The following is a 26,424-nucleotide window of genomic DNA, read 5'->3' as shown; positions in this document are numbered from 1 at the left end:
ATAGGAAGTGAGAATAGTGGCAATGGATTAAGTGTAAGCAGAATAGTGAGAAAGTGAAAGTGAGCGCAAATAGGAATGAGAGAAAATAGTGAGAAAGGGTTAAGAGAAATGAACAAGTGACAGCATAAAATTAGTACTAACATTTGAACGTTGGAACAGTAAATGAATATAAGAGAAAGATAGGAGAAAAGGTCGAAGAACAAATAGGACAAATAATTCAATATGATAATTTATAGAGATAAATTGAAATTGAGATTTTAGTGAATAGTAGTTAGAGGATAAAGGGGGTGTGAAAGTAGTATAGAATATTAGATATATTAGGATTAATGAACAAATAGAGAATAGCAAATGAAATGTAGGAGAAATACTGAAGGGGAGTTTGACCAAATAACAAAAAAGGTGCATAGTGTAATTGGGAGTATTTGTGTAGACGTGTGCTGCAAATAATGTGTTATTGTAATAATATGTTAATGGTGGCACCGGATACAGAAATGTGAGGTACACCATTACATGTGAAGAAGTGCTGTGACGAAATGTATCAATATATCAATATTCACACATTCAATACTAATAATGGCAAGAAATTTTGTTTGTTGTTCGTTATTTATTTTTGATTTCTTTTCCTTAGAAATATTTTTGATGGCCTCCAACGTTCTGTTTTTCATTTCTGAAGAATACGGGATGGAAATTTCAATTAATAAAACTAAAGTAATGGGATTCATCGGAAAAAATCATCTCCGCAGCAAAATTGCCTTTATAATAAACCTGTAGAACAGGTCTCATGTTTTAAATATTTGGGTTATCATTTGAGCTATGAATAAGAAAAAAAGAAGATATTTCTACAAAATTGAATTACTTTAAGCATTAATAACATTTTCAAACCTTTTCTTGCCCCCCCCCCAAAAAATACAAGAATTAAAGCCTATAAAACACTGGCGAGAACTGTTCTCATGTCTGGAAGTGAAGCTTGGACCATCCGTAAATGTGATGAACACCGAATCACTGCCAGTGAAATGAAGTTCTTAAGAAGAACTGCTGGCTACACCAGAAGAAAAATTAGGATATTTTGAAATAATTAATTATTGATCCAATTTTAGAAAAAATTCAGAATTGTAGACAGAAATGGAAATCTCATATACTCAGGATGCCTTGAACAAGGATACCACGTCAAGGACTGATAACCGCCCTTCAGGGACAAGGTCTTTGGGCCGTCCGCTGAAACGATGGAGTGAGACCGTAACAGACCACCCGGCTAATATGTGATAGGAAGAAGAAGAAGAAGAAGAAGAAGAAGGAGAAGAAGAAGAAGAAGGAGGAGAAGAAGAAGGAGAAGAAGAAGAAGAAGAAATATTTTGTTGTTGGATGGAGTTTGAAGGTAACTGGATTCGCCCGCAGTGAGTTATCAAAACACAAAGAACAAAAGAATGTTAGGAATATGAACAGATTTTGTTGGTCGGTCTCACCTTCACACCCCTTCACCCTTCCCAAACATGAACTCTCAATAGGATGCAACCCTGTTGTTGGGGGTAGTAATTCATAAACAGTCGTGACCCTGTTAACACTGTCACGCAGAGGGAAAAAAAATACATTTTTCACATCTCTTTTCCCCTTTTATATATATATTTTTAGGGTGAACAGTCCTCTGCTGCAAGGAGTTAATATAAAAAATATAGGGTGGTAAATATAAAAGTTTTCCAAGTAATCTTTGGATAATATTTAATTTGTTTTGAGTTATATTTCCAAGTTTTTGTGTCATATTTTGGTACATAAGTGTATGCATATTGCCAGAGTTTTTAGATCATAGAAATTCAAATCCCAATTATTATTATTATTATTATTATTATTATTATTATTATTATTATTATTATTATTATCATCTGCAACATATTATAAGTTGGTCGCTATTTCTGTTTTGCTTTTGTTTCTTTCTTTAACGCTACACCAAAGTGAAATTTGAAATTTTTTTAATGTTGCACCTACAGTTTTCATTTTTTGCACACACATTATTTGTCATATAAATAGTATACACACCAATTTCCAGCTCAATTAGCAAATTCTTGTGCATTTTTAAAAACGTTTAATAAAAAATTATAATAAATGTTTTTTTACATCAGCATATAAACATTATTTTTAACTGATATTTTCCTGTTATGTTCAACACATTGCAATTAATAATAATTGGCATGGAAATATTAAGCGTGAGTTGTGGAAAAAATTTCATGCAACTAGCTCAAAATTTGTGGTAGAAGGTAGGTTTTGCAACAGTGCAAAAACAAAAAACGGAGAAAACTTGAGTTAGACAGCAGAGACTGTGGCAGATTTAAAGTGCGCGCATATTTAAAAATAGCTGCGTAAACAAGCGTTATAAGGAGCGTAAGTGTCTGAAATTTTACGAGGGGCATCTGGAAGTATCGAGATATTTTTCGAGAGTAAAAGCAAAAAATTGTTGTTTTTCGAGAAAAAGCCATTATTTCGCTTCGATGTACCATTAAGTAAAGATCCAATACATTTTGGTAAAACATATTTAATTATATCACTCATCACTCCCACATAAATCAACTGGATGGTGATAAAAAATCCTGTTCTACACGGACAGACGACATTAGACTACGTAGAGTTTCGGGCTCAGTGATGAACATAGCTTCGTGAAAATTCTAAATGTTGATTATTTGCAACAGCACAACATTTTTATCTAATTGCCCTCTATGCAACAAAGAAGAAGAAATGACTGAAGATCATCTCATAACCTGTGAAGTTCTACCTGATGGATCCACCACAGAGAAATATTGGAGAGCAAGAACGCTAATGAATTCGTTGCCAAAGCCCGGCATTAGATAACAACAACAACATTTTTATCTGTATACAATGAAAACTATTTGACAAATTACCAGCGAAGAATAAAGAGCAGTTGGCAATTCATTCGGTAGTTTTCGATGCGGTCCGCAATTTCGTGTTCGTGGCAGGGATGGACACTCGATTAGGTTCACGCCCTCGTGGAACTGAATATGCTCCGAGCGTGAAATGTGGAATGAAGCGTCTCTCCACGCGTGAAACTAATCCGTGCCGCCAGCAATTGAGCAAGGTCGTGGCAAGGTTAATTGCTATATAAATTACGGATACTTTAAAGCTCTAATTTAAGATATCCCGGGTTTTGTTTCGTGTGTTTCGTACAACGCTCAGTGGAGGCAGCACTGATTGGGCGATGGAGATGGTAGTTGCACATCGTTCTCGCAGATGGCACCGCTGTTACCGCTACTAGTGTCCCTATCTGTGATCGTTAGTGGAGTCTCTGCAGTGACGTGTACACATCCATAAACACGCAATATAATTTACGGCTTGTCTCTGCAGTGCAGATCATTTGAATCCGTTATTAAGCATAGGATCCGACTTCTTTGAAATATTGGGAGGGGGCAGGACTCTACGGACGTTTGAAAAAACTTTAATAATTGCTCTTTCTCAAAAATTTTCTTAATAGGCCTACATATTTTACAGAAAATAACACCTTTTGATTCTTTAATTTAATACTCGTGGAAATTGCTTAACCAAAGTCGTTGAAAACTAAACTGTCCTTATACACTGTTTTTTCCCTCTCACTGCATTCTTTATCTTTGAACGATTATGAACACGAGCTATTTCACTGGGTGCAATGCGCTTGCGCCAGATTTGTTGTTTGTTTGTAATTGAGGAGTACAGTATTAGGGGAATTGGTTTGCGCCAACGACATTCCACATAAATATGTTTTTTAAACTGGAAGAGTATTGCTGTAGTAAGAGGGTTCGGAATATTCCATCTCAAATCGACCGAAATACAGAGAAAATTGACGTTGCAATTTTTAAATACAATGAAACTTTTTCTGTCCGTAGACAACTGTGATATAATGCTTTGTGCAAAGTTTGAGGCATCAGAACTTCATAGTGTTTAAATTAAAAATATTTAAATTTATCGTATTTTCATAAAATTAGCAACTTTAAACTGTTGTGGCTCCGAAACCCTATCACCCAATGATCAAAATCATGGTTTATTTTGATGCTGAGAAGTTAAAGTTTATATTGACATATAAACAGTTTTTCTTACTTTTTATGGAAATGGAGAAATTTAGATTTTTCTTCATTAAGACGCCTTTGGCCACGAAAAAATATTTTTAAAATATATGGTTAGATTCCGCATTGAAAGTACAAATAAAGACATATTTTTTACTGATGGCACGTTGATAAGAAAGTATTGAAAATATCAAATAAAGAAAATAAATAGTACGCGCGAAAAGTAACCAGCTGACTGTAGGTAGTCGAGACAAGCAAGGCCAGGAGACAAACACGTGATGTGTCGTCTAACAGTCATGGCTCTGCTAGCTTTATCACAAGTTTTCATAAACACAGGAGTAAAATGACGCCCAATGCTCGCTTATCTTCAGCTCTCGGCCAGTGCGTGCGGTACTGCGCCGTTCAAGTCTAGGCGTGTGAAAATAATTTATTTAATACCCTCGAAACTAATTGCCATACCACTAAACAAACAATGGCGAATCCCTCTTAATAATGCAATGTTTTTTCTCAATAATTTTTTACATTTTTACAAATGGCCAAAAAGCCTAAAAGCAAGTAAAATCAGATTATCTGTCTCTCTGTGTACAATAAAAATAAGGATTACTTGTTATCATAACCTACCAAATGTCAGCTTCAAAATGAGCTCTCGTTCAATGTTCTGCAGTAAATGGTTCCAGAGTTCTGAGCGCTGGAAGAGACTTGTTTTTATAAAATACGCTAAATTTGTCGCTCAATAATACGAAAACCGTTTGACTTTCGATAGTATATTTTTGAAAATGCACTCCCTTCAGCACCTTGTATAAGTAGGGAAAAAATTAGAGTATAAAAAAATGCGAGGTTTTTTACTGATCGATTTCCTATGGAACAGCCCGTTTAAAGACAATTCGTCTCACGCTGATGAGTGGCTTACATTTATTTTGGCTTGTCCTATTTACCTACACAAGCAGAAAGTGATTGTTTTGTTTTTCACATTGCTGAGATTAAGCCAACAGTTTAGCGAGTATCTTGTAGATCACTACACAGCTGATGAAGCCGCATTCCCCCCTACAGTACGGGCCAAGCATCGTCTGAAAACACTCACAACCAGCTTACAGCATGTGGGGCATTTAATAGGAAATTCACATCTCACACCTGACGTTTTAAAGATAATTTAATGGAATGCACACGCAGATACATTAAAGTAGAAAAAAAAATAGGAAACAAACGACTGAAGATTAAAAATAAATTACGTACAATACGTGTCCTATTTAAACAGATCCCTCATAGCACTTACTCCCTTCAGTTAAAATACCATGTCACTTGTTTTATGACGTGCTTTAAGACATTGAAATATAAGAGCACAGTTTTTTTTATCACACAGCGTTTTCATTCGTGTGGCAGTCCGCAGTCTGGGAAAGTGGGACGGAAAATTATGTCATAACATCGTAACGTGATACTTACTTCCTTTTAAGGAACCCGGAGGTTCATTGCCGCCCTCACATAAGCCCGCCATTGGTCCCTATCCTGAGCAAGATTAATCCATTCTCTATCATCATATCCCGCCTCCCTCAAATCCATTTTAATATTATCTTCCCATCTACGTCTCGGCCTCCCTAAAGGTCTTTTTCCCTCCGGCCTCCCAACTAACACTCTATATGCATTTCTGGATTCGCCCATACGTGCTACATGCCCTGCCCATCTCAAACGTCTCGATTTAATGTTCCTAATTATGTCAGGTAAAGAATACAATGCGTGCAGTTCTGTGTTGTGTAACTTTCTCCATTCTCCTGTAACTTCATCCCTCTTAGCCCCAAATATTTTCCTAAGAACCTTATTCTCAAACACCCTTAACCTATGTTCCTCTCTCAAAGTGAGAGTCCAAGTTTCACAACCATAAAGAACAACCGGTAATATAATTGTTTTATAAATTCTAACTTTCAAATTTTTTGACAGCAGACTAGATGATAAAATCTTCTCAACCGAATAATAACAGGCATTTCCCATATTTATTCTGTGTTTAACTTCCTCCCGAGTATCATTTGTATTTGTTACTGTTGCTCCAAGATATTTGAACTTCTCCACCTCTTGAAAAGATAAATTTCCAATTTTTATATTTCCATTTCGTACAATATTCTCGTCACGAGACATAATCATATACTTTGTCTTTTCGGGATTTACTTCCAAACCTATCTCTTTACTTGCTTCAAGTCAAATTCCCGTGTTTTCCCTAATCGTTTGTGGATTTTCTCCTAACATATTTACGTCATCCGCATAGACAAGCAGCTGATGTAACCCGTTCAATTCCAAACCCTGTCTGTTATCCTGGACTTTCCTAATGGCATATTCTAGAGCGAAGTTAAAAAGTAAAGGTGATAGTGCAGTGAATTGGAAACACGTCTGACAGAAACTGACCTATACGAACTCTGCTGTACGTTTCACTGAGACACATTTTAATTAATCGAACTAGTTTCTTGGGAATATCGTGATACCAACCTAAAACAAAAATGTTCTTAAATTGGTATATGACTTAGTGGCGCTACAGCAATTGGTGCAAGAACATTATGGCGCTATCGCAAATGGCGCAAGAATGGTGCCCCGATTTCATTGCCACTACTGCAACCCAATTTATCATTGTGTTTCCATTGTTTTTAGTTAGATTTTGGACAAAGATTATTTTTTAAATTTCGTAACAAATTTAATTGTTTGTGAAAAAAATTGAACGGCGAACTGATCACTAGGCCTACATACGTTCTGCAATAATAGCCTATATAGCTATGAACAATGAACGACAATCGTGCCAGGGTACCAATATAAGTTCTCTCAGAACCACAGAGATCAATTTCAAGTTCAAGTTGAGAGAAATTGTAACTATAGTCTCGTCGCTCTAATTTCCGGCAGCCAATCACGTTGCAGGTCGGCTACATTTAAACGTGTGCGTCTTGTGATTCGCTGATGAAGATGTTAAGCATTTCCTAAGGCTGGATAAATACTTAATATAATCGCCCGCCATTTTGGCTCTTTCGTTGGCGTTCGCAGAAAGCACACGAGGACGTTATTTGCCGCTCAATTATTTGCTGAATTACAGCGCGTTTGATTTATTATCATAGGAGCTACGACACGATAATGTTTAACGGTGTGACAAATAGATCCCTCGTCTGGTAGCTCGGGAACGAAAGAACAAAAATGGCGAACGATAGGGCTACTATCTACCTAGACTTTCTAGAGCCTTCACTTCCTAAGACGTAAGCAAAGAGGAGGAGTCACGCCGGGAATAACAGCGTCGCGACTTTAATTAAAAGTGTATGTGGCTCGCATTGTACTTTCCTGATGTGCAGTAGAAACGTTGAATTAATATCCTAGCGTCAGGCTTTTTTCTTTTTTGCACGCATCACTGCTTGTAATGTCGAGCGATGTTGTTACGTCTTGGTTGTACAGATTATTCCTATCTACAAATTATTTGTATATCCACAACAGTGCATTGATTTCTACTACCAACATCCACAGTGAATAAATTTTAATCTATAAGATGAATTTTAATGAAACTTGAAATTAAAATCATTAACCTTTTTTGTCGTTGTGGGGTTTTACTCCGCGTGAAGTAGATGTAAGAACATCAATCACAAGTGCTAACGCATCACTGTTATCGCTCCTTGTGGTTGGAGGGCATCTGAGAAGGCCTGTTCAATAATCTGTTCCAAGGACCACGAATTATCTTTCAAATTTTGCCTCCATATTTCGAGACCAAATCTGTACCATCTCAAGTTGTAATCTTCGCTTTGCTAAGGCGGCAACTTGACCGACACACACGTTCCATTGGTTGCAGCTCCAGCCAGGCGCTGTGATTTCAGTTCGATAGCATCTGCAAGGCGTTGGATAGAATGAATGCTGAGAAAGCATTCACTTCATTCGTACGCTTGTAGCCATGTTACAATGTCTTCATCAAGCGTTTATTTTTTAAATTAATTGTCAACTATATAACTTACCATCTCGTAGTGTTTTGTGGCTCAGCTCATCGATGGCTTTACTTGTCAACAATAAGTCGTTGAAACTTGTCTTAGGTTTCTGTTCAGTGACAGTCCTGAAATATTGTATTTTATCTTAAGTCTGGTTAATTAATAACCAGGCATATTCGAAATTCCACTCGCAGCCATACAAATTTCCACACTAGACTAGGGAACTTTTCTTCTTCAAGGAAAATTCCCCAAGGGTCGAGTGCGAGAATCGAACCCGGGCCTCCAGATCTGGAAGACGGCATGCTAACCACCAGAACACAGAGGCAGCCTATGCCTTCATTTCAAGTAAAAAATTCTTCAAAATGACAATATACATCGTCTGTATGTCAAATGGCTCTTTCTTCAACGTTTTCTGGACCTCACATCCACATCATAGCTAACTTCGCATCCCATCTAGTTGAATAGTAATAAATAATAATAGTAATAATAATAGTAATAATAATAATAATAATAATAATACTTGCTTACTTACTGGCTTTTAAGGAACCCGGAGGTTCATTGCCACCCTCACATAAGCCCGCCATTGGTTCCTATCCTGAGCAAGGTTAATCCAGTCTCTATCATCATATCCCATCTCCCTCAAATTAATTTTAATATTATCTTCCCATCTACGTCTCGGCCTCCCCAAGGGTCTTTTTCCCTCCGGCCTCCCAACTAACACTCTATATGCATTTCTGGATTCGCTCATACGTGCTACATGCCCTGCTCATCTCAAACGTCTGGATTTAATGTTTCTAATTATGTCAGGTGAAGAATACAATGCATGCAGTTCTGTGTTGTGTAACGTTCTCCATTCTCCTGTAACTTCATCCCTCTTAGCCCCAAATATTATCCTAAGCACCTTATTCTCAAACACCCTTAACCTATGTTCCTCTCTCAAAGTGAGAGTCAAAGTTTCACCACTATACAGAACAACCGGTAATATAACTGTTTTATAAATTCTAACTTTCAGATTTTTTGACAACAGACTAGATGATAAAAGTTTCTCAACCGAATAATAACGGGCATTTCCCATATTTATTCTGTGTTTAATTTCCTCCCGAGTGTCATTTATATTTGTTACTGTTGCTCCAAGATATTTGAATTTTTCCACCTCTTGAAGGGATAAATTTCCATTTCGTGCAATATTCTTGTCACGAGACATAATCGTATACTTTGTCTTTTCGGGATTTACTTCTAAACCTATTTAATAATAATAATAATAATAATAATAATAATAATAATAGTCTTATGTTCCCTGTAAAAGCGGTTATTTTAGTTTCCGGGCAAGAGTTTTGTTTTTTAGAAAATTTGTTGAGCTATATTGTAACATTGGAGATGAAGTAGCCCTCCCAGACTCCGCTGTGGATTGAATCGGGCTCTTCGCTAAGAAGAGTAATTGAGCTGGTTAGCGCACCACAGAGGACTGTGCAAATCTACGTCAGAGTATGGTGCATTGTGATACTTCCACACATGTTGTTGCAATTAAGCAATTTCGCCGATGAATGCGCAGCCTGATTAGTTCTTGTGTTCCCTGTTGCAACATCACATTCTGGCGCTTCTCAAAATGTTATTTATGTCAGGAAAGAGGAGTTTAATTCCTTTGCAGAGCAGGAAAATATAAAAATGTTGTTACTTTACTGTTATACCTCACATTATGTATTCGTTTCTCATGCTGTTATTCGAAAGGTTTCTGCAAGTCAGTCCATTTACTGTGCTTCGAGTATTTCGTATAGATTTCTTCAAACCCTAAATGTTCTAGCATCAAACTTTCAACTGGAGACACGATTCTGTAGATAAAATTCTACCTAAATACCTTTAAGACACGATTCTATCTGCAATCATCCCACAGTTACACCACAGTTTAGTATATACAGCCACGAAGCTTGAGTTTATGAGGGTGCTGGGAACAATAGACTGTGCAGGTACTATTTCGCATTTCTGTAATGAGGCGATAGTAGCGATCCTAGTGGTTAGCAACTATCTATGGATCCATATTTACTACGTATTGAGCTTCGTGACTGTATATACTAGACTGTGGTTACACGTTATTGTCACAAGCGTTCTCTTCTTATCGAAAATTCGCGAGCTCATAGGCGAGTGATTATCCAAAGAGATGAGAACGCGCGTGATATTTGAATGAGATTATTTCGCGAATAATAAATAAGTTACGTAATAAACGGAAGATAACGTGACTATATTACTATTAATAAGATATATAAGTTGCTAACTTAATATATTTCATTGACCGGCATGGCCTTGGCCTCCTGCAATATGAAATTCACGGTAAACATTTGACAATAGCTGTAGAAATTATGATTAGTGAAACAGCAAAATTAAACAGATATTTGAGGTTATAACATTTTATTTGAAACTAGGTACTTTCATTTAGTGAATTATCTGAGAGATGAACACTCTTGTGAGAGGTGAATAAGACTAGTTGGCGAATATATTAATTAAACATTTATAATAAAGATAAACAGATTACATTATAAATTAAAATATTTAATACTTACATTTGGTAGCACGGCCAACATGCAATATCACGGCCCACTGTATTGTTAAGGAAACGACGAAAATATTTAACATCTGAACATCAGGTGCGACAAGATATTAAACAAATACGCATCAGGTGCGGCACGATTGCAATTAAATTGATAGTTGGCTTTGATTAGTTAAAACTCAATAGATTTTTAAAATCCATTAGTGCGTGGGTTGGTAATGAGCGACATAGTCTGTGTTGTAGATAGCAACTCTGCATTCCACCAACCACGTCACTGCTTTGCAGCGGGACAAGAGTGTGTGTTCGAATCCTGCTTACGCTAATTGTCTGATTGCGATTTTTCATGTCTTCTTCGACTGTAAGACGAAAATCAGGTAATTCCATTGCGAATCATCGGACTCATTCACCAGTTTCGACTGTACGTAACCGCGGAGCTGATGCAATGTCGTAAAACAAGCAACTGTCACAGGTTAGCGATTGTTAAACAGTTTGTCTTTATATCTTTAACATTCGTTAAATTTGAAACTGGTTTTTCCATTTGTCAGCTGAGTTGACTGTCATCAAAACTCGCAGTTTGGGAAGTGTTACTAGTTGACTGTCTTGAAGGAAGCAAACAGTGTCTTCTGAACTTTTACACAAAATTCGTAAATCATTCAAAATAATTGTGGTCGGTAATACTGAGATTTGTATCTGCATTGTTATTGAAATTATTTTATGATCTGCAGATCTTTTACCGTAAAGGAATGTGAGTTTTATTTACTAGATAATGACGAATCGTCAGTCGTACCAATATTCTAAGGAACTATACTCGCCGTGCGTTTGCAGCAAGTGTTACTGACTTTTTAAGATTTTGCACAGTGTTCATTTTGCTTATTTTTTCTGAAATTATTTTTTGCTATGCAATTTTTTGTATTTGATGAATTTTCTAACGGGCCCTTTATTTGAAATTGTTTACCTATGTACTCCGGAACTAAATTTATCAATAACCTCACGCATTTATATTCCGTCTCCATTATACATTGAATTGAATTGGAGGACTACGATCCAGCACTGCGACTTTTTGCTCTATTGTGCTGACCAAACTCGCGCCGGCTGACTACACTAAGGTTCGCTGCGTACTCAGGTTTCAAGCAGGCAACACCACTCGTCGCCAGGTCAGTTCCCTCCGTCGTAGCCAGCCGGGGTTCGGGGAATGCTATGGAATGATGACGAAATGATGTACAGTCCTAATATGGGAGAACTCCGAGAAAAACTGCGACTGCTACCTTGTCCGCCATAAGTGTTACTGTGGATTTTTCAACGAAAAATTCCAGGCGTGACCGGGACTAGAATCCGGACCGCCCGCGTGACCAGCTGAAGTTCTGACCACTCAGCCACCGGGACTTTCAGTGACAGGACCAAAAGAGGGAATATTCTGCATGCAGTTTACAATGTGTTGAAATGAATACGCCTCCTGCTCTGCCTAGAGGAATTCAAACAATTCCCGCTACATTTCTCAGCCTTCAAACTCCTCAGCTTTTATGACCGTCCTATAGAACTGCTTCGGCAGCAGAGGTTACGTCAACAGAAAAGAAATGGCGCTACTTTATCTACAGGGTGATTCAGTAAAAGCGTGCAAAAATTAAAGAGGAAATAGGAGATGCCCTACAGAATATTTTGAGATAGGGAACTTGGGATCTGCGAAATCAGATTAAGGGGACATGAGCTTAAGACTGTGGATCGGTGAAACTAAAGAAAAAAAAATTTAATGGAAATTTTGTTTTTAACTTTAAAAAATAAAATAATGCTTCATTTTTCTAAATCTGTGCTTATTTTGGCCCTGTGACAATTTAAAGTCCCTCAAGACGAATTTAAAGGGACCAGCAGTGCGTGGAGCTACAGCCCTTTAAACTGACACTTAGCTGCCATTCTGACAGACTTTGTTCTTCATTTTAACTAATTTTACTTTTCATTCAGTTCATATTTCGCGTTGTTATGTAGAAGAAAAATGTGTGTGGTAGACCTGTACAGGAAGGAAGGATGCCGATAGTATAATATATCATATACAGGGTGTACTTTGATACTCGTTTTCTCGCTTTTCCAATATTCAACATTTTGTAACATTCAAAACGTTTAATGAACGCAGTTTTTCTCCAATCTCAGTGAAAATTCGCACAGAAGTCCACAAAGGATGTGAAGTAAACTGACACATGTGTTCTCTTCTTCTATTGAAAGTATTGAAATCACCATGTGTTGAAGATGTGATGAGTTTTAAAAATTGAAAAATTAACAACTACAAGTGTAAATATTTTTTTCTTTCAAAAATTAATTATTGGAAAAATATTAAAAGCATGTGTCATATTTTACATACATCTATCAGGAACGAATTAAATATAAATTTAAAGAAAAATTATGTAAACTTTGAAAATTGAGACAATAATATTTCAGTATTTAAAAACATAATTATAAATAAACTAATTGTAATATTAAAGTGAAAATTTGTATATTGCATGTCCACATTGTAAGAAATATGTGGTAAAATTTTCAGATTAATTGGTATAAAAATGTAGAATTAGAAATTTCACAGATCTGTAGTCTATCGCTATCGATTACTGTTATCCATATTTTGTGCAATCATTATTTACATTTTAAAATTATTTATGTATTATTTGCAAATGCATGTATTGCATATATTATATGTGTACCGGGCAGAACTTTAAGCACAACCCGCTGCCGTCATCCAGACTGTAGTGAGCTGGAAACACTTGGACACGTGCTGGACAATGCCCCAAAGGCGAGCTGCTGATCAATGCTAGACATCATCGTGTACGACATGCTTTGGCGACATCGTTAAAACTTTAAATTGGGAGATTCATGAGGAAGTACATTGCGTATCATCAGATGGTTCTTTTAAACGGGCAGACATTATTGCTATTAACGGACGCTTAAAACGGGCTCTTGTTCTTGACCCTACTATCCGTTTCGAAAGAAACCTAAATCAGGCTACCGAAGTTGATATTGAGAAGAAGTCCATATATGAACCTTGTCTGCCTTATCTTTCTCAAAAGTACAACGTCCCTCTTAAACAATGGTCTGTCATTGGTTTTCTGTTTGGCAGTAGAGGTTCTATTTCCAAATTCACATGGAATTATCTTACGGAACTTCACATTCCTTTTGATTATGTAACGTCTGTCCTTATAAATATTATCAAGGATTCTCTTCAAATATTACATCATCATCATCTCTATTTCAATTAATCCCCTTATATTTGCCTTCAACAATTAACTTTCTTTTTTCTTTAATGTATCACATCACATTATATTGTACATGTTTATTGTATTCAGGACCCTTGTGGTCACTCAAATTCTTTGAGCTGATGTCTATAATTATATATATATATATATATATATATATATATATATAAGTAAATATTAAATGTAAATAATAAATGTCGATACATTTCGACCACCTGTGGTGAGGTACAAAATGGTACATGTTAACTCAGGTTTATAAATGATATGAAAATAATATTTTAAAATGTATTTAAATGAAAATAATAACTGTAAATAAATGTAGATAATATGTAAAACAGTAGGCCTAAGTGATAAACATGTATCTCCTTAATCTAACTTAGCAGACCTCAAGTTCCCTGTCTTAAAACGTTTTGCAGAGCATATCCTATATCCTGTTTAATTTTTGCACGTTTTTACTGGATCACCCTGTATAAGAAGTGCAGCCGGTAAGCTAGCTTAGCGGTAACGGCGGGCGCGGGGCTATTCTGTGCACTGAGCTGTTGTTTGCCGTTTCAGCGCTGATTTGAAGAGCCGTCGGAGCGGGGCGCTGAACGGGGAGCCCCCGATCATATCTTTCCAAGAAAGTAGTGGTGGGCTTTTGGGGCAGCTGGTTGTTGGAAAGAACAGGTACAGCTTGGCATGGAACTAACAGCGCTGCCTTCGCATGAACTAACTCATATAAAATAACAGCTACACGTACCAACAGCATCACAACCTGGCAGGACCTGTCAGCAGCAAAAAGGAGAAACTTTATGGCGATCTAAAAAACTGGGGAAAATCCCTCCCTCTAATTTGTATAAACTTTCCTTAATACCCATATGATATGTAGATAATCTATTTCGTAGTTTGGATGGATAAAAATAGATTCATCCTCTCTAATAAATTTTTTCTTTATTCTAACTATTTTTTTTCGTAACTTTTCTATATCTATACCTATATCATAGGAGCTGATGGCTATAGCTATTTTTTCAAAAGAATGACTGAATGAAATATACTTTTCTTGACGAAAAAGAAAAGGTTTTCTTTTTTCATCGTAAAAAACGTTTCTATTTATTCCTATTTCTTCCGAAGAAAAAGTATTGAAAAATAATATGAAACGTGCTCATATGCTAAAAAAAGAAAATAATCAAAATGAGGACCTTAATAATTATAAACTTAGTTTAGTTAGGTATGGAACATCCTAGTATTCCCAAAGGAACCAGAGATTTTTCATCCATGGAGATGAATAAAAGAAACTATTTAATTCAAATTATTCGAAATAAATTTGAACTTTTTGGTTTTTATCCCATAGAAACCCCTTCTTTTGAAAAAATGTCTACTCTTGTGGGAAAATATGGAGAAGAAGGCAGAGAAGTGCAAACGAATAATGTTATAATCTTTAAACAATGAGGAACATATTTTCACTTTTGATATGTAAGATAAAGGTAGGGTTGTCAGGTTTTCAGAATGAGGATAATATATACAGGGTGAGTCACGAGGAGTTATCGGCACTTACGGATCATATTCCCAAATACATTTTGAGCAAAAAAGAATGTCATATAAACATGGATCCTATTCTTAATATTTTCACAGTTACACTAATTTGAAGTTATTTGTAAAATACCATTATTCTTGTCCACGTCTGTGGAGTAACGGTCAGCGCGTCTGGCCGCGAAACCAAGTGGCCCGGGTTCGATTACCTGGTTGAGGTTTTTTCCGGGGTTTTCCCCTCAACCCAATATGAGCAAATGCTGGGTGACTTTCGGTGCTGGACCCTGGAGTAATTTCACTGGCATTATCACCTTCATCTCATTCAGACGCTAAATAACCTAATCTGTTGATAAAGCGTCGTAAAATAACCTACTAAAAACATTATTCTTTAGTTTTAAGTGTAAAAGAATATTCTAGATAAAGAATGAACTATTAGGAGTATCTTTTCTGAATCTAAAAATGTGTTGTGAATTCCATAGTTGCTTCGTACAATTTTTTTTTCTATTTTTACAAAGTTACATTTTTCTTAAGCATTTATCACAACAACTGTTACAAATCACGCCACTCTTGTAAATTCTTCAAGACTGTACATTAGGATGCAGAATTAAACTGTAAAGAATTAAGGGGAGAGGATGGTATTTTTTGGTGAAAAAATGAGTAAATAAAAAAAAAATCTTTAAAATACTCTGTGATATGTGTGGAATGCATAGCATAACATTTTGTGGGTATTTGTGCCCTTATCGGATATTGAGTCGCTATTTATAAACATCCTGTGTTATGGATTTTTAAATCACTTGCCCACTTTTATTGTTGTTTCTGGTAAATTAAATTTAAAAAAAAATTCTTTAAAATACTCTGTGATATGTGTGCAATGCATAGCATAACATTTTGTGGGTATTTGTGCCCTTATCGGATGTTGAGACGTCATTTTTAAACTTCCTGCGCTATGGATTTTTAAATCACACGCCCGCTTTTATCGGTTTCCAGTAACTTCATTTTTTTTTTGCTACATTGCCGGACAAAAATGGATATAATTTCTGAATTATTAAATATGCATGCATGAAATTTAGAACACACATTCTTTAGACTATTAGGAAACTTTTCTCTGTAACAGAATTTTGTTAATTGATTTCATTTTAAAAATACGTCTGTTTGCAAGAAAGGAAATCAGAAAATTGTTATTAAATTTTAATTATTTATTTTACAAATGTAGGGACCATTATCAAAATTCTGTTTCATACAGTTTGTAGAACATGCTTTTGCAAATACATTGCAAAAAAAACTGTTTGAATCTATTTTTAAAAACGGATTAGATATATCGGTTTTAGTACAATCCTGCATTAGGTATTTTTTTTTTAATTTGGGCCCCCAAATATTTTTTTTTCAAAATATTTATATCTGGTTGAGTTGCCTGAGCTATGAACTCTCTACATACAAAAAATTAATATTTTACACTAAATAGGGAAAAAGTTAAAAAAAATACCATCCTCTCCCCTTAATAAACGAACCACTGGTGAAGTAAAGCTTTGTTTTAACCCCAAGTTGTATTGTAATATGTTTGTCCTACAGCACAAATCCAAAATGTGCAGTTTTGTGAATGAGTGGAAGGCTTTTCGTGTCAGTATCCTAACTGAAGGATTTAATCGAGAATTAACTGAAATCGTACTGTCGTTCAATATTTGTTGTGAAAGTTAATGTTGGGTGTGGTTTTTCATATTCTATCTTGTGGACTTATTTCTTTCAATAAATTGAGAATAGACAAACAGCTACAGCGATGATAAGTTGTCAGCGTTACTTCAGAATAAGACATCCCAGTCTGCTTAAGTTTTTCCGAGGTTTTCCTTAATCGTAAGGCAAATGTCAGGTAATCTATGGTGAATCCTCGACCTCATCCAGCCAAATACCATTTAACTATCGCCAATAATATCGAGGCTAAATAACCTAGTAGTTGATACAGCGTCGTTAAATAACAAACTAAAAAACAGGCGTCCCACCCACCTCACATTGTTGGTTAAACTACAATCAACGGGGATTGACTTCAGAGTGCTCCAGTGGATCAAGGAATTTTTAACTTGTCGCACTCAGAGAGTACGGGTAGGGGAGGAATTATCGAACCCAATTGAAATTACTTCCGGAGTCCCGCAGGGGAGTGTCTCGGGGCCTCTTCTATTCTTGGCTTTTGTAAATGATCTGCCAGTTAATATCTTGTCTAGGGTTCGCTTATTCGCGGATGATTGTATGGTATACAGGGAAATAGAAAAGCCATGAAGATACTACTCTTCTCCAGAATGACCTCAATAGAATAAACGATTGGGCAATAGCCAACAAAATGAAAATAAATTCTCTAAAGAGCAAAGTCATCAGCTTTACAAGGAAAAGAAATAAAATAGTCGCATCGTATACGTTAGGGGGTGAAACCATTCCGGAAGTTAACAAATGTAAATACCTCGGAATAACATTTAGCAGCGATCTCGGCTGGGGGGAACACGTTACAGACACAGCGGGAAAAGCATGGAGAGCGTTACACTTTGTGATGAGGGTACTAAGAAAAGGCTCTGATAAATCCAAAGAGATTGCATATAAATCACTAGTACGTCCAGTAATGGAATATGGTGCTGCATGTTGGGATCCTTACAGATTAGAACATATTAAGACACTGGAAAAGATTCAAAAACGGGCTCTTAAGTGTTGTCGGAAAAATTCGCCATTAAAATGGGACACACTCACGGACAGGAGAACGCGAATTCGATTATGCGCACTGTTCAAAACATACAGAGATGAGCCTGCCTGGAGACAAATAAAAAAAAAAATGCAGCCGCCGAATTACTCTTCAAGGAACGACCACTCATATAAATTGAGGGAAAGAAGGCAGAGGACGGACACTGGAAAGTTTTCTTTTCTCAATCGTACTATCAGGGACTGGAATGCTTTACCTGCAGACTTACTAAAGGCTTTACCAAAAACCAAAAATGTATTTAAAAATAGGCTTAAGGACTTTACTAATAGACGGTAATTATACACAGTATTTAAAGGGTGTAAATGATATGTTGTTATTGAAGTGTTGTATCAGTGAAGAATTATGTTGTGTCAGTGAAGAATTATGTTGTATCAGTGAAGACTTATGTTGTGTCAGTGAAGTGTGCTGTGTAAGTGAAACGTGTTCCTGTCAGTGAAGCTTTATAGTTTATAGTGGCAGTGCAAAGTATTTGAACAGTGAATTGTTTTTGAAGTGTTAGTGAAATCAGGATAGAATCAGTGAAATGTGTCGTAGTTCCATTGCAGTGAGTGAGTTGACAGCGAAATGAGTGTCATTTGAAAGGTACTTGTGCAGATATGAACATATCATACTCGTGGGTTTTAGTTCGATCTTAGTTTTAAGGTACAAATTAGATTTATTTCAAATGTTATTTTAAGTGATCGTTTCATTTAATTTAGTATAATTCCCTGTTGTTATTATTATTATTATTATTATTATTATTATTATTAATTATTGTTAGTACTAATTATTAGTATTATTATTAATTGTATTTTTAATTAATAAGTTTATTATTGTCATTATTGAGTGTAATTAGTTACCACTGCCACCGGGTATATACCCACTGCAGTGTGAATAAATACATACATACAATACATTCATCAAGTATTATACAGAAACGCTTCTGTGAGCCGTCAACCTCCACGATAGCTGGGTATGAACTGAAGATCTGAAGCGATCCATTACACTGGGGATCCAGAACATATTTGCAAGAATGTTTTTCGAAAGCTATACAGAACTGGAACAGATGTTATTAGGACTTAAGACCGTATTTTGATTCCTAGTAATTACTTTTATCTATACTAATAATAAATCTGTAGCCGAAATTTTTCTGGTAATATTCGATTTTCCAAAAATAATTGGTCCTAACATATATAATTAACCGCCCTGAAACCGAAAATCGCTTTTTTGAAATTTTTGTCTGTCTGTCTGGATGTTTGTTACCTTTTCACGCGATAATGGCTGAACCGATTTATATGAAAGTTGGAATATAAATTAAATTCGTTGTAACTTAGAATTCATTCAAAATATTTTATTTAAAATCGGAGTTATAAGGGGGCTTGAATTAAATAAATCGTAATATCTCCCTTATTATTAATTTTCATGAAAAATATTACATAACAAAAGTTTCTTTGAAAATAACTTCCGATAAGTTTTATTCTATGCAAAATTTTGATAGGACTGATAGTTAATGAGATAAATGAGTTTCAAAATTACAATAACAACGCCATCTAAGGCGGTATAATGAAATAAAAAACAAATGACTTCGTCTATAAGGGGCCTTGGACAACAACAATCGAAAGCTATGAAACATAGCCTACAGAGAATGTTTCTGTGTTTGTATGAAATAATATCGGAAGCTAAATTAACCGATCTGTATAATTAATTATTAATTCACCATTGGAAAGTGTAGTTTCTCTAGATGAACATAATGCTATAATGTTATTACAGTAACTTCTGAGTGAATCGAGGACAGGTGAGATTAAAATAGCTTCTTATGCATAGAAAACTTGATAGGCTATTCTGTACATTCGTTTCCTGTATTTCCTAAAATAATTTTTATGACCAAATGAGTGGTCTCTGATCAAAATGATCGCATTTTAATTTGTTTAATACAATTTAAATTAAGTAACATAATAAACGATTTATCCTTCTATCAAACACGAATGTTCCCTGGATCAAGTGTCCTATTTTAATTATGTAATTATATTTATTTCTAACGGGTGCAGCGGAGCGCACGGGTACGGCTAGTACTTAAATAAATTCCGTATTTCGTGGATCAAGGGATATTTTCATTTTATTTAAGCCTTATTTGTGGGTATAATTTTAAAAAATAGTTCAAGTTCTCAATATATAGGGTGATTCAGTAAAAGCGTGCATAAATTGATCAGGAAATAGGGGATGTTTCACAGAACATTTTGAGATAGGTAACTTTGGGTCTGCGAAGTCAAATTAATGAGATATGAACTTAAACATATCTATCGTTATCGCATGTTGGAAGGGAGAGGAGACTGATTAACTCCACAAATCCGATATCACTAGAAGACATTCCCGACAGGTACAAAAAGTTCTTCAAAATGAAAGATTATCGTATCTACAAGACCGGGTAGTTACGTATGTTTGGCCAGAAAACAAAACACAGTCCTTTTTATGAAAAGTCACGAGTGGTTTAAAGGTTAATCCCCCTATTTTATACTCATAGCCAGTAATGCATATTATATATGCCTTTTAATTGTTTAACGCTAGCAGTTTCGCTGTTCGGAATTAATAGTTTCGGAAAAATTATTTTCGGAATTTGGTTTTGGAAACGTTAAAGTAGAATTGCAGCCTTTCGGAAAAGTGTACGGGAATCGTAATAATATAATAAGATATTTTATTTTATACCAGGTAGTATTCGAATACGGTTCCCTGGAATATGCGTGGCTGAGTCTGTAGTAAGTAACAAAACTGATCCCATGCCATTTAAAGTAAAAAGCACACAGAAATGCTGTAGGCAATCTGCAACTGCCGATGAAGGAAAGCTAAATGTAGCGGTTTTCATCGTGGTGGCTTTTGTGTCGTTCGATGGTTGGAGAGAAACGCAAGTTTCGGGGTCCAACGCAACGGAAGGAAATTCTGGGAAATAGCTAACATAACATGTAGGCTTCCAGGTGGTGATGAAGTTGATACCTAGTCCCGAAATTTATGTAAGTACCCAAAACCCATATGACAATTGTCCAGGACTTACCTGATGGCGTCCCGTCATCCCGGTGGAATCTGCAGCTTTTGTCCCGGAGAGATTTGCCTGCCTCTGGCTCAAGCCGAGCGCCAGCGTGTGTTTTATATCCCGCGAGATCACGGGCAGAGAAGGGGTGGATAATCCCTCGACGCATACACTCACTTATATTAAAGTCTTGATTAAAACTTGTGTCACTCAGATTATGAGGGAAAAAACAAATGAGCGCTAGCTGACACAGGATTAACCACCTACAAAAGTTTGTTCAGGGTTTGCAATTTAATTTACACAGAACTTCGATGTCCAATAATGTTATCTCTGATTTCTGTAATTAGTGTTGTCACAGTCCGACTTATTATACCTAGCCAGTACCGAATTGTGCTTAACTGTCACTGCAATTGCGACATTCCCGTCACGTGATGTGCTAGAGTAATGTAGTGTCTGTTAGTTTTTCGATAGCAAGTCTCTCATAGGAGCTTAACAAAATATCCGAGGAATATGCAGGGACAGCCTGCTGTCATGAAGGTGATACATACTTTCTAATTAAACGTTGTATTCGTTTTCCTGCTTAAAGTTTAATTTCTTGAATTATCGCCCGAAAGACGCACGTCAATTGAATTAGTCTATTCATTGGGAAGTCAAATAGAAACATGACATGACATGACATGAAGATACATACAACATTTACAGGGCTTACTTAATTCTGGGACTTAATAATATGTTTCCTATATTTTTGTCTTGTTGCCTTTAAAGGGTGTGTGTGTGTGTGTTTTAGGAATCGCCCGATTGCTTCGAAAACGTAAAAGAGGGGTAAGGATAAAGATTATGCGGCGATACAACAATAACCTTTTCATTCCAAACTTAGGACTAGCAGATTATTTTTCCTTTGGGCTCATGCGCCTAAAAATGTTACTTTGATGTAGAGGCTTATTCCTGAAACTGGTAACATCGAATGAAACAAGTGAGATGCAAATTTTAGTAGTAGTGCCTAGAGCTGGGGCCGGAGCGAGTAGAACTGTTGAGTTGCTCGGTTCTATCGGTTTATGTGCTTGGCAGCGGAGCACCGAAGTTACTCGGTTAACCGTAGCCGTTACCGGTCAGTTCAAACAGAGTTCACGTGTTTTACTTAATTCTAGCAGACAACAACGTAGTACTGTTGTATTTAAATATTTTCTGCTGCAAGACAAATTATTTCCTTATCCCCAAGGCGGGCTGAAAGGCTCTAGTATTAAAGGGGAGTTCATCCTATTATATGACCTGTCAACTGGGCCTAATGAACACTGACAATCTGAACATATTACTGTACATAATAATAATAATAATAATAATAATAATAATAATAATAATAATAATAATAAATTATAAATTGTTTTATCAATTTTATTTCGTCTGTCATATAAAACAACACTGAAAGTTAAATAGACCTTTCATACAAAATAACTCCGCAAATAGTTGTAATCACGCAAATGAAATTTGCAACCGCCATTTTGCAATGAAGAGAAGCACTTTTTTCTCATCAATCGGCAAAGCGAAAGCGCTTTACTACATCGCTTTTAAAACACGCTTAGTTTCACTTTCAAAGTACGTTCTAAAATCGACTCAATCTATCTAAATTTTAAATCTGCCGCCACAAATTTGTACTCGGTTCAACCGACTAATGACGTCACAGTAACTGCTCCGAACCGAACCGCTCCGTCCTCAGCCCTAGTAGTGCCACAGCCTAATAATTTTGCAGTTTGATAGCAAGCATTTTTATTAAGTTGTAGCAGAACGCAACTGCCTGGTTTGTACATAATTTACATTATGAATAATCTGAAAACATCAAATGAAACAAATTTGTGTCAACTCTATAAAAGTGAGCGTTAAAAAACAGATAGGAAGGACTCGCATGCGTTTGTTGATTTTTTTAGTGATATTCCCTTCTCATAAATAATTATTGCTTTGATTCAACATGTTTCTTAAACGACGTCTCCTCTTTTTCCTCCTGTTGACAGTTTTGTAGTTCCTACCTAGTGCAAGTCTTGCATTCTTAAAACGCGATTCAGTTGTTGACCTTTGCGAGATAATTATTTTTCTCTTTTATTGAAGTCTTGTTTAATACAAATAAACGAGCAACGAAATCCGAAAATCCCTAAATGACCAAGGCCTTCTCTATTTGCTCTAATTTTGCTCAATAATTGGTCACAGCCGACTCTCTGTCCACATGGCAACACTGTCTGTACTGAATTACAACAGTTGTGATGTAGGTCTGTAAAGTACCGACATAAATTATGGTCGTTTAAACAGTTTCAAGGCATAATTGTTTTGCACGAAAATATTTCATGTCTTTTCAATTGCAGTTTCTCTCATGTTACGTATCGCCCCTTCATAAGGACATAAAGACCAAACATTTTTTTTTTACAAAATGAGTTATGTTCACCATGTAATGCTATCACAGTCTAATATATATACAGTCACTAAGCTTGAGTTGTTGAGGGTACTAGCAACAATAGACTGTGCAGGTACTGTTTCACATTGTATATGATGAGGCGATAGTAGCGATCCTAGTGGTTAGCAACTATCTAGGGATGCATATTCCCTACGTATTGAGCTTCGTGACTGTATATACTAGAACTAGACTGTGATGCTATACCATATTTTTCATCAATCAGCAAAAGGACTGCCGTTTTCACAAGTTGATGATACCTGGCCACTGCAATGGCCAGCGTCCTGTGTTCGCAGTGTGTAAACGATGTTATAATGGACTTTATTGTTTATTAATTTTTCCTTTTAAATATCTCAGAGTAGGAACGAAGCACAAAAAGTAACTTCCAAACTCACTGTTCTTCTTCTATAGTGCCGTATTTGTGGGATATTTATTGTTTGAATTCTGTGAACATTGGTTATCGTGACTGTTGAATATTGAATGAGGGTTTTCTAACTGTTTGGAGTAGTTATTGTGCCATTTACCAAATATAAACTGTACCTATCACCGCTAGATGTTTAAAATGAACAATTATTACAAGTAAGTTTGAATTTCATTCAATGTTTTGTGTTTTAGTACTCAGATGCTCTGTAAATTGTTACGATTTGAAATGCGAGTTTGGAAAGTGAGGTTAAGGTTTCAGTTTTAACATTAATTGTGCAATTAAAAATAAACTCTTTTATGTATTTTGAAGCAATTCCAACTACTTAAAATACGGAGTTGCACCAACATTTTAAAACTATTATTAAGGAAATTATTGTTATTAAACGGATGATAATTTGAAACGTTTTTTTCTCTCTGTAAAATGAACAAATTATTATACTGGCCCTTATGCCTATAATGGGATGATATGGTCAACCTAGTCTTCGCCCTGCAGAAGCCTGGCAAGCCCTTTTCCTTCTTCTCTGTCCTCATACCTAGCTGATCGAGTCCTGGCCACTCCCTTAATCTGCTGAGTTCGCACTTCTGTATCCTTTTTGCATGAATAGGCGAGTTGCTTTAAATAGACTATTACACTCTTACTACGTCATACTACTTTTGACCAATAAAACGGTACGAAAGGACGTATTTCAACCAATCATGGCTGCTTATCGCACAATTTTATCGCGTCCCTAGCATTTGTTTCTTTGTTTGCCAACATTTGAAACCGCGCTGGTCTGGACGTCAAAAAAAAAAAAATATATATATATATATATATATATATATATATATATATATATATATATATAAAATTACAAACCACTCCAGTCGATGCACAGCAGTTTCAAATATGACTCGCATTGGCATTCAGGAACAAGAATTAATAAAAATCACTGATCATACCTATGCATCTTCTGAAATCCGGTTTACAAATAAATGAAGAGCACCATTCGGAAATCCTGAATAAGTTGAATACACCATGTAGGCCTAAATCAACGAGTTCCACTTCTATTACGCACACGTCCAATATAACATCAATTGAACCACCAACCATATTCAAATTTGAAAATTGTACATTCAATAAGTATTCCTTTTAAAATTATTCATGTTTATTTTTTATGTCATCGTCGTTAATTAAAACTTTTCTAACACTTGTGTATATTAGTTAGGTTATGTTATAGCTTCTGCTATGTGATATTATGGATAGTCACGTATCAGAGATTGTTTAATATTAAGATTTATTGAAAATCATCTGTCAAGTGACGTTGATTACTGGAATTCGGATAATTGAAGTGGAATGCAACTGTAACTCACTACTGCCATCTAGTATGCATCTAGCGTAATATTTGTAATGTTGAGATGGTACAATAATACATTTGAAGACAGTTGTATTTTCGTAAGTCAATTAATATTTTATTGTATTGGAGTACTTCGTTACTTCTAATCTTTGTATACTTTCTTCTAATCGTATAATAGTCAATTAAATCCCACTCGAGTTTTGATTTTCTCTAGATAAATCTGCTCGTCTTCCACTCGCAGATTTATCGATAAAATCAAAACGTCTAGTGAGATTACTGTTGATAAAATATTGATCAACGTAAACGTAAATTTATGCACAACGTAATCTTCCAGTATTCGGATTCATTACATCAAGACAAAGATAAACTCGAGATGTGATCTTTATTCTGAAAGAAATTGTCATTAAAGATACAAAAACGAAATTGCGTAAGGTGATAGCCACATGTACATCAACTTACGAGTACGGAACACGGAAATTGGCAAAGGAAGGTGCGGACCGCGGAGACGACATGAGGTTATATTGATAAAGGAATACAAGAAAATTAAGAATTGCACATTACAAGACCAATTAATAAATGGAGATATGAGGGAAAATAAAAGATATACACACCACAAGGTCAGTTGCAAAATGGGAATATGAGAACGCACTGGACCCGAACAGAGCACGAGAAAAAAAAACCAAGTTTACAGAAGAATGACAGAAATAACAAAATTTCAGTAGTGAAACCAGTAAGTGGACATAAGTTTCTTGTTAAATCATGATTTCCAAACACCGAGTTACACATGTTTATGGCGAAGTGTGACGCATTTTGAACGATGCTGTACGCGTCTTTGTATTGCCACCTGTTGGTGCCAGTTACGTCACTGTGCATTGCATGTAACTCCACTTCCTATTCACGAGGTGCTACACCATATCCAGAGTCAGCAACTCTTAAAAGCACGGTTTGGCCTCGTTACATCGTCGAAATGACTGACATTCAGTATTTAACTGCTAAACGCCAATATGCGCGGCGTTGAAAAAAACATTTAACTGCAGTTGTGTGGTTATACACGACTGATAAACGTGGACTGAGCTCTCTCTTTCCATAGGCTTAACCATAAATAACAACTTCTGGTTACAGAAATTTCTATCGCTAAACAATTTCGGACTGAGAGCACTGGCAGGAGATTCTGTTTAGAACAGGCCTGCACAAGGTTTGCGCTCACAGCTCATGAGCGGAATGCAGATTTTAGCT

At 35.9% G+C, this 26,424-nt stretch overlaps 1 protein-coding gene across 6 annotated transcripts in view; it reads left to right on the top strand.

The window, feature by feature from the left end:
• fray (oxidative stress responsive kinase frayed) overlaps positions 1 to 26,424 on the top strand; it is a 147,399-nt gene that overhangs the window by 72,257 nt on the left and 48,718 nt on the right. For 2 of the 6 annotated variants that reach the window (XM_069842679.1, XM_069842677.1), the window contains exon 2: positions 14,303 to 14,413. The exons of the other annotated variants lie outside the window; for them this stretch is intronic. In XM_069842679.1, the coding sequence (XP_069698780.1) occupies positions 14,303 to 14,413 (111 nt within the window). The remainder of the gene's footprint in view (positions 1 to 14,302; positions 14,414 to 26,424) is intronic. 6 annotated transcript variants of the gene reach the window in all.

The sequence above is a fragment of the Periplaneta americana genome, chromosome 12 (assembly GCF_040183065.1).
Source record: "Periplaneta americana isolate PAMFEO1 chromosome 12, P.americana_PAMFEO1_priV1, whole genome shotgun sequence".
In the NCBI taxonomy this organism is placed as follows: Eukaryota; Metazoa; Arthropoda; class Insecta; order Blattodea; family Blattidae; genus Periplaneta; species Periplaneta americana.
This window is presented reverse-complemented; position numbering and strand designations above follow the sequence as displayed.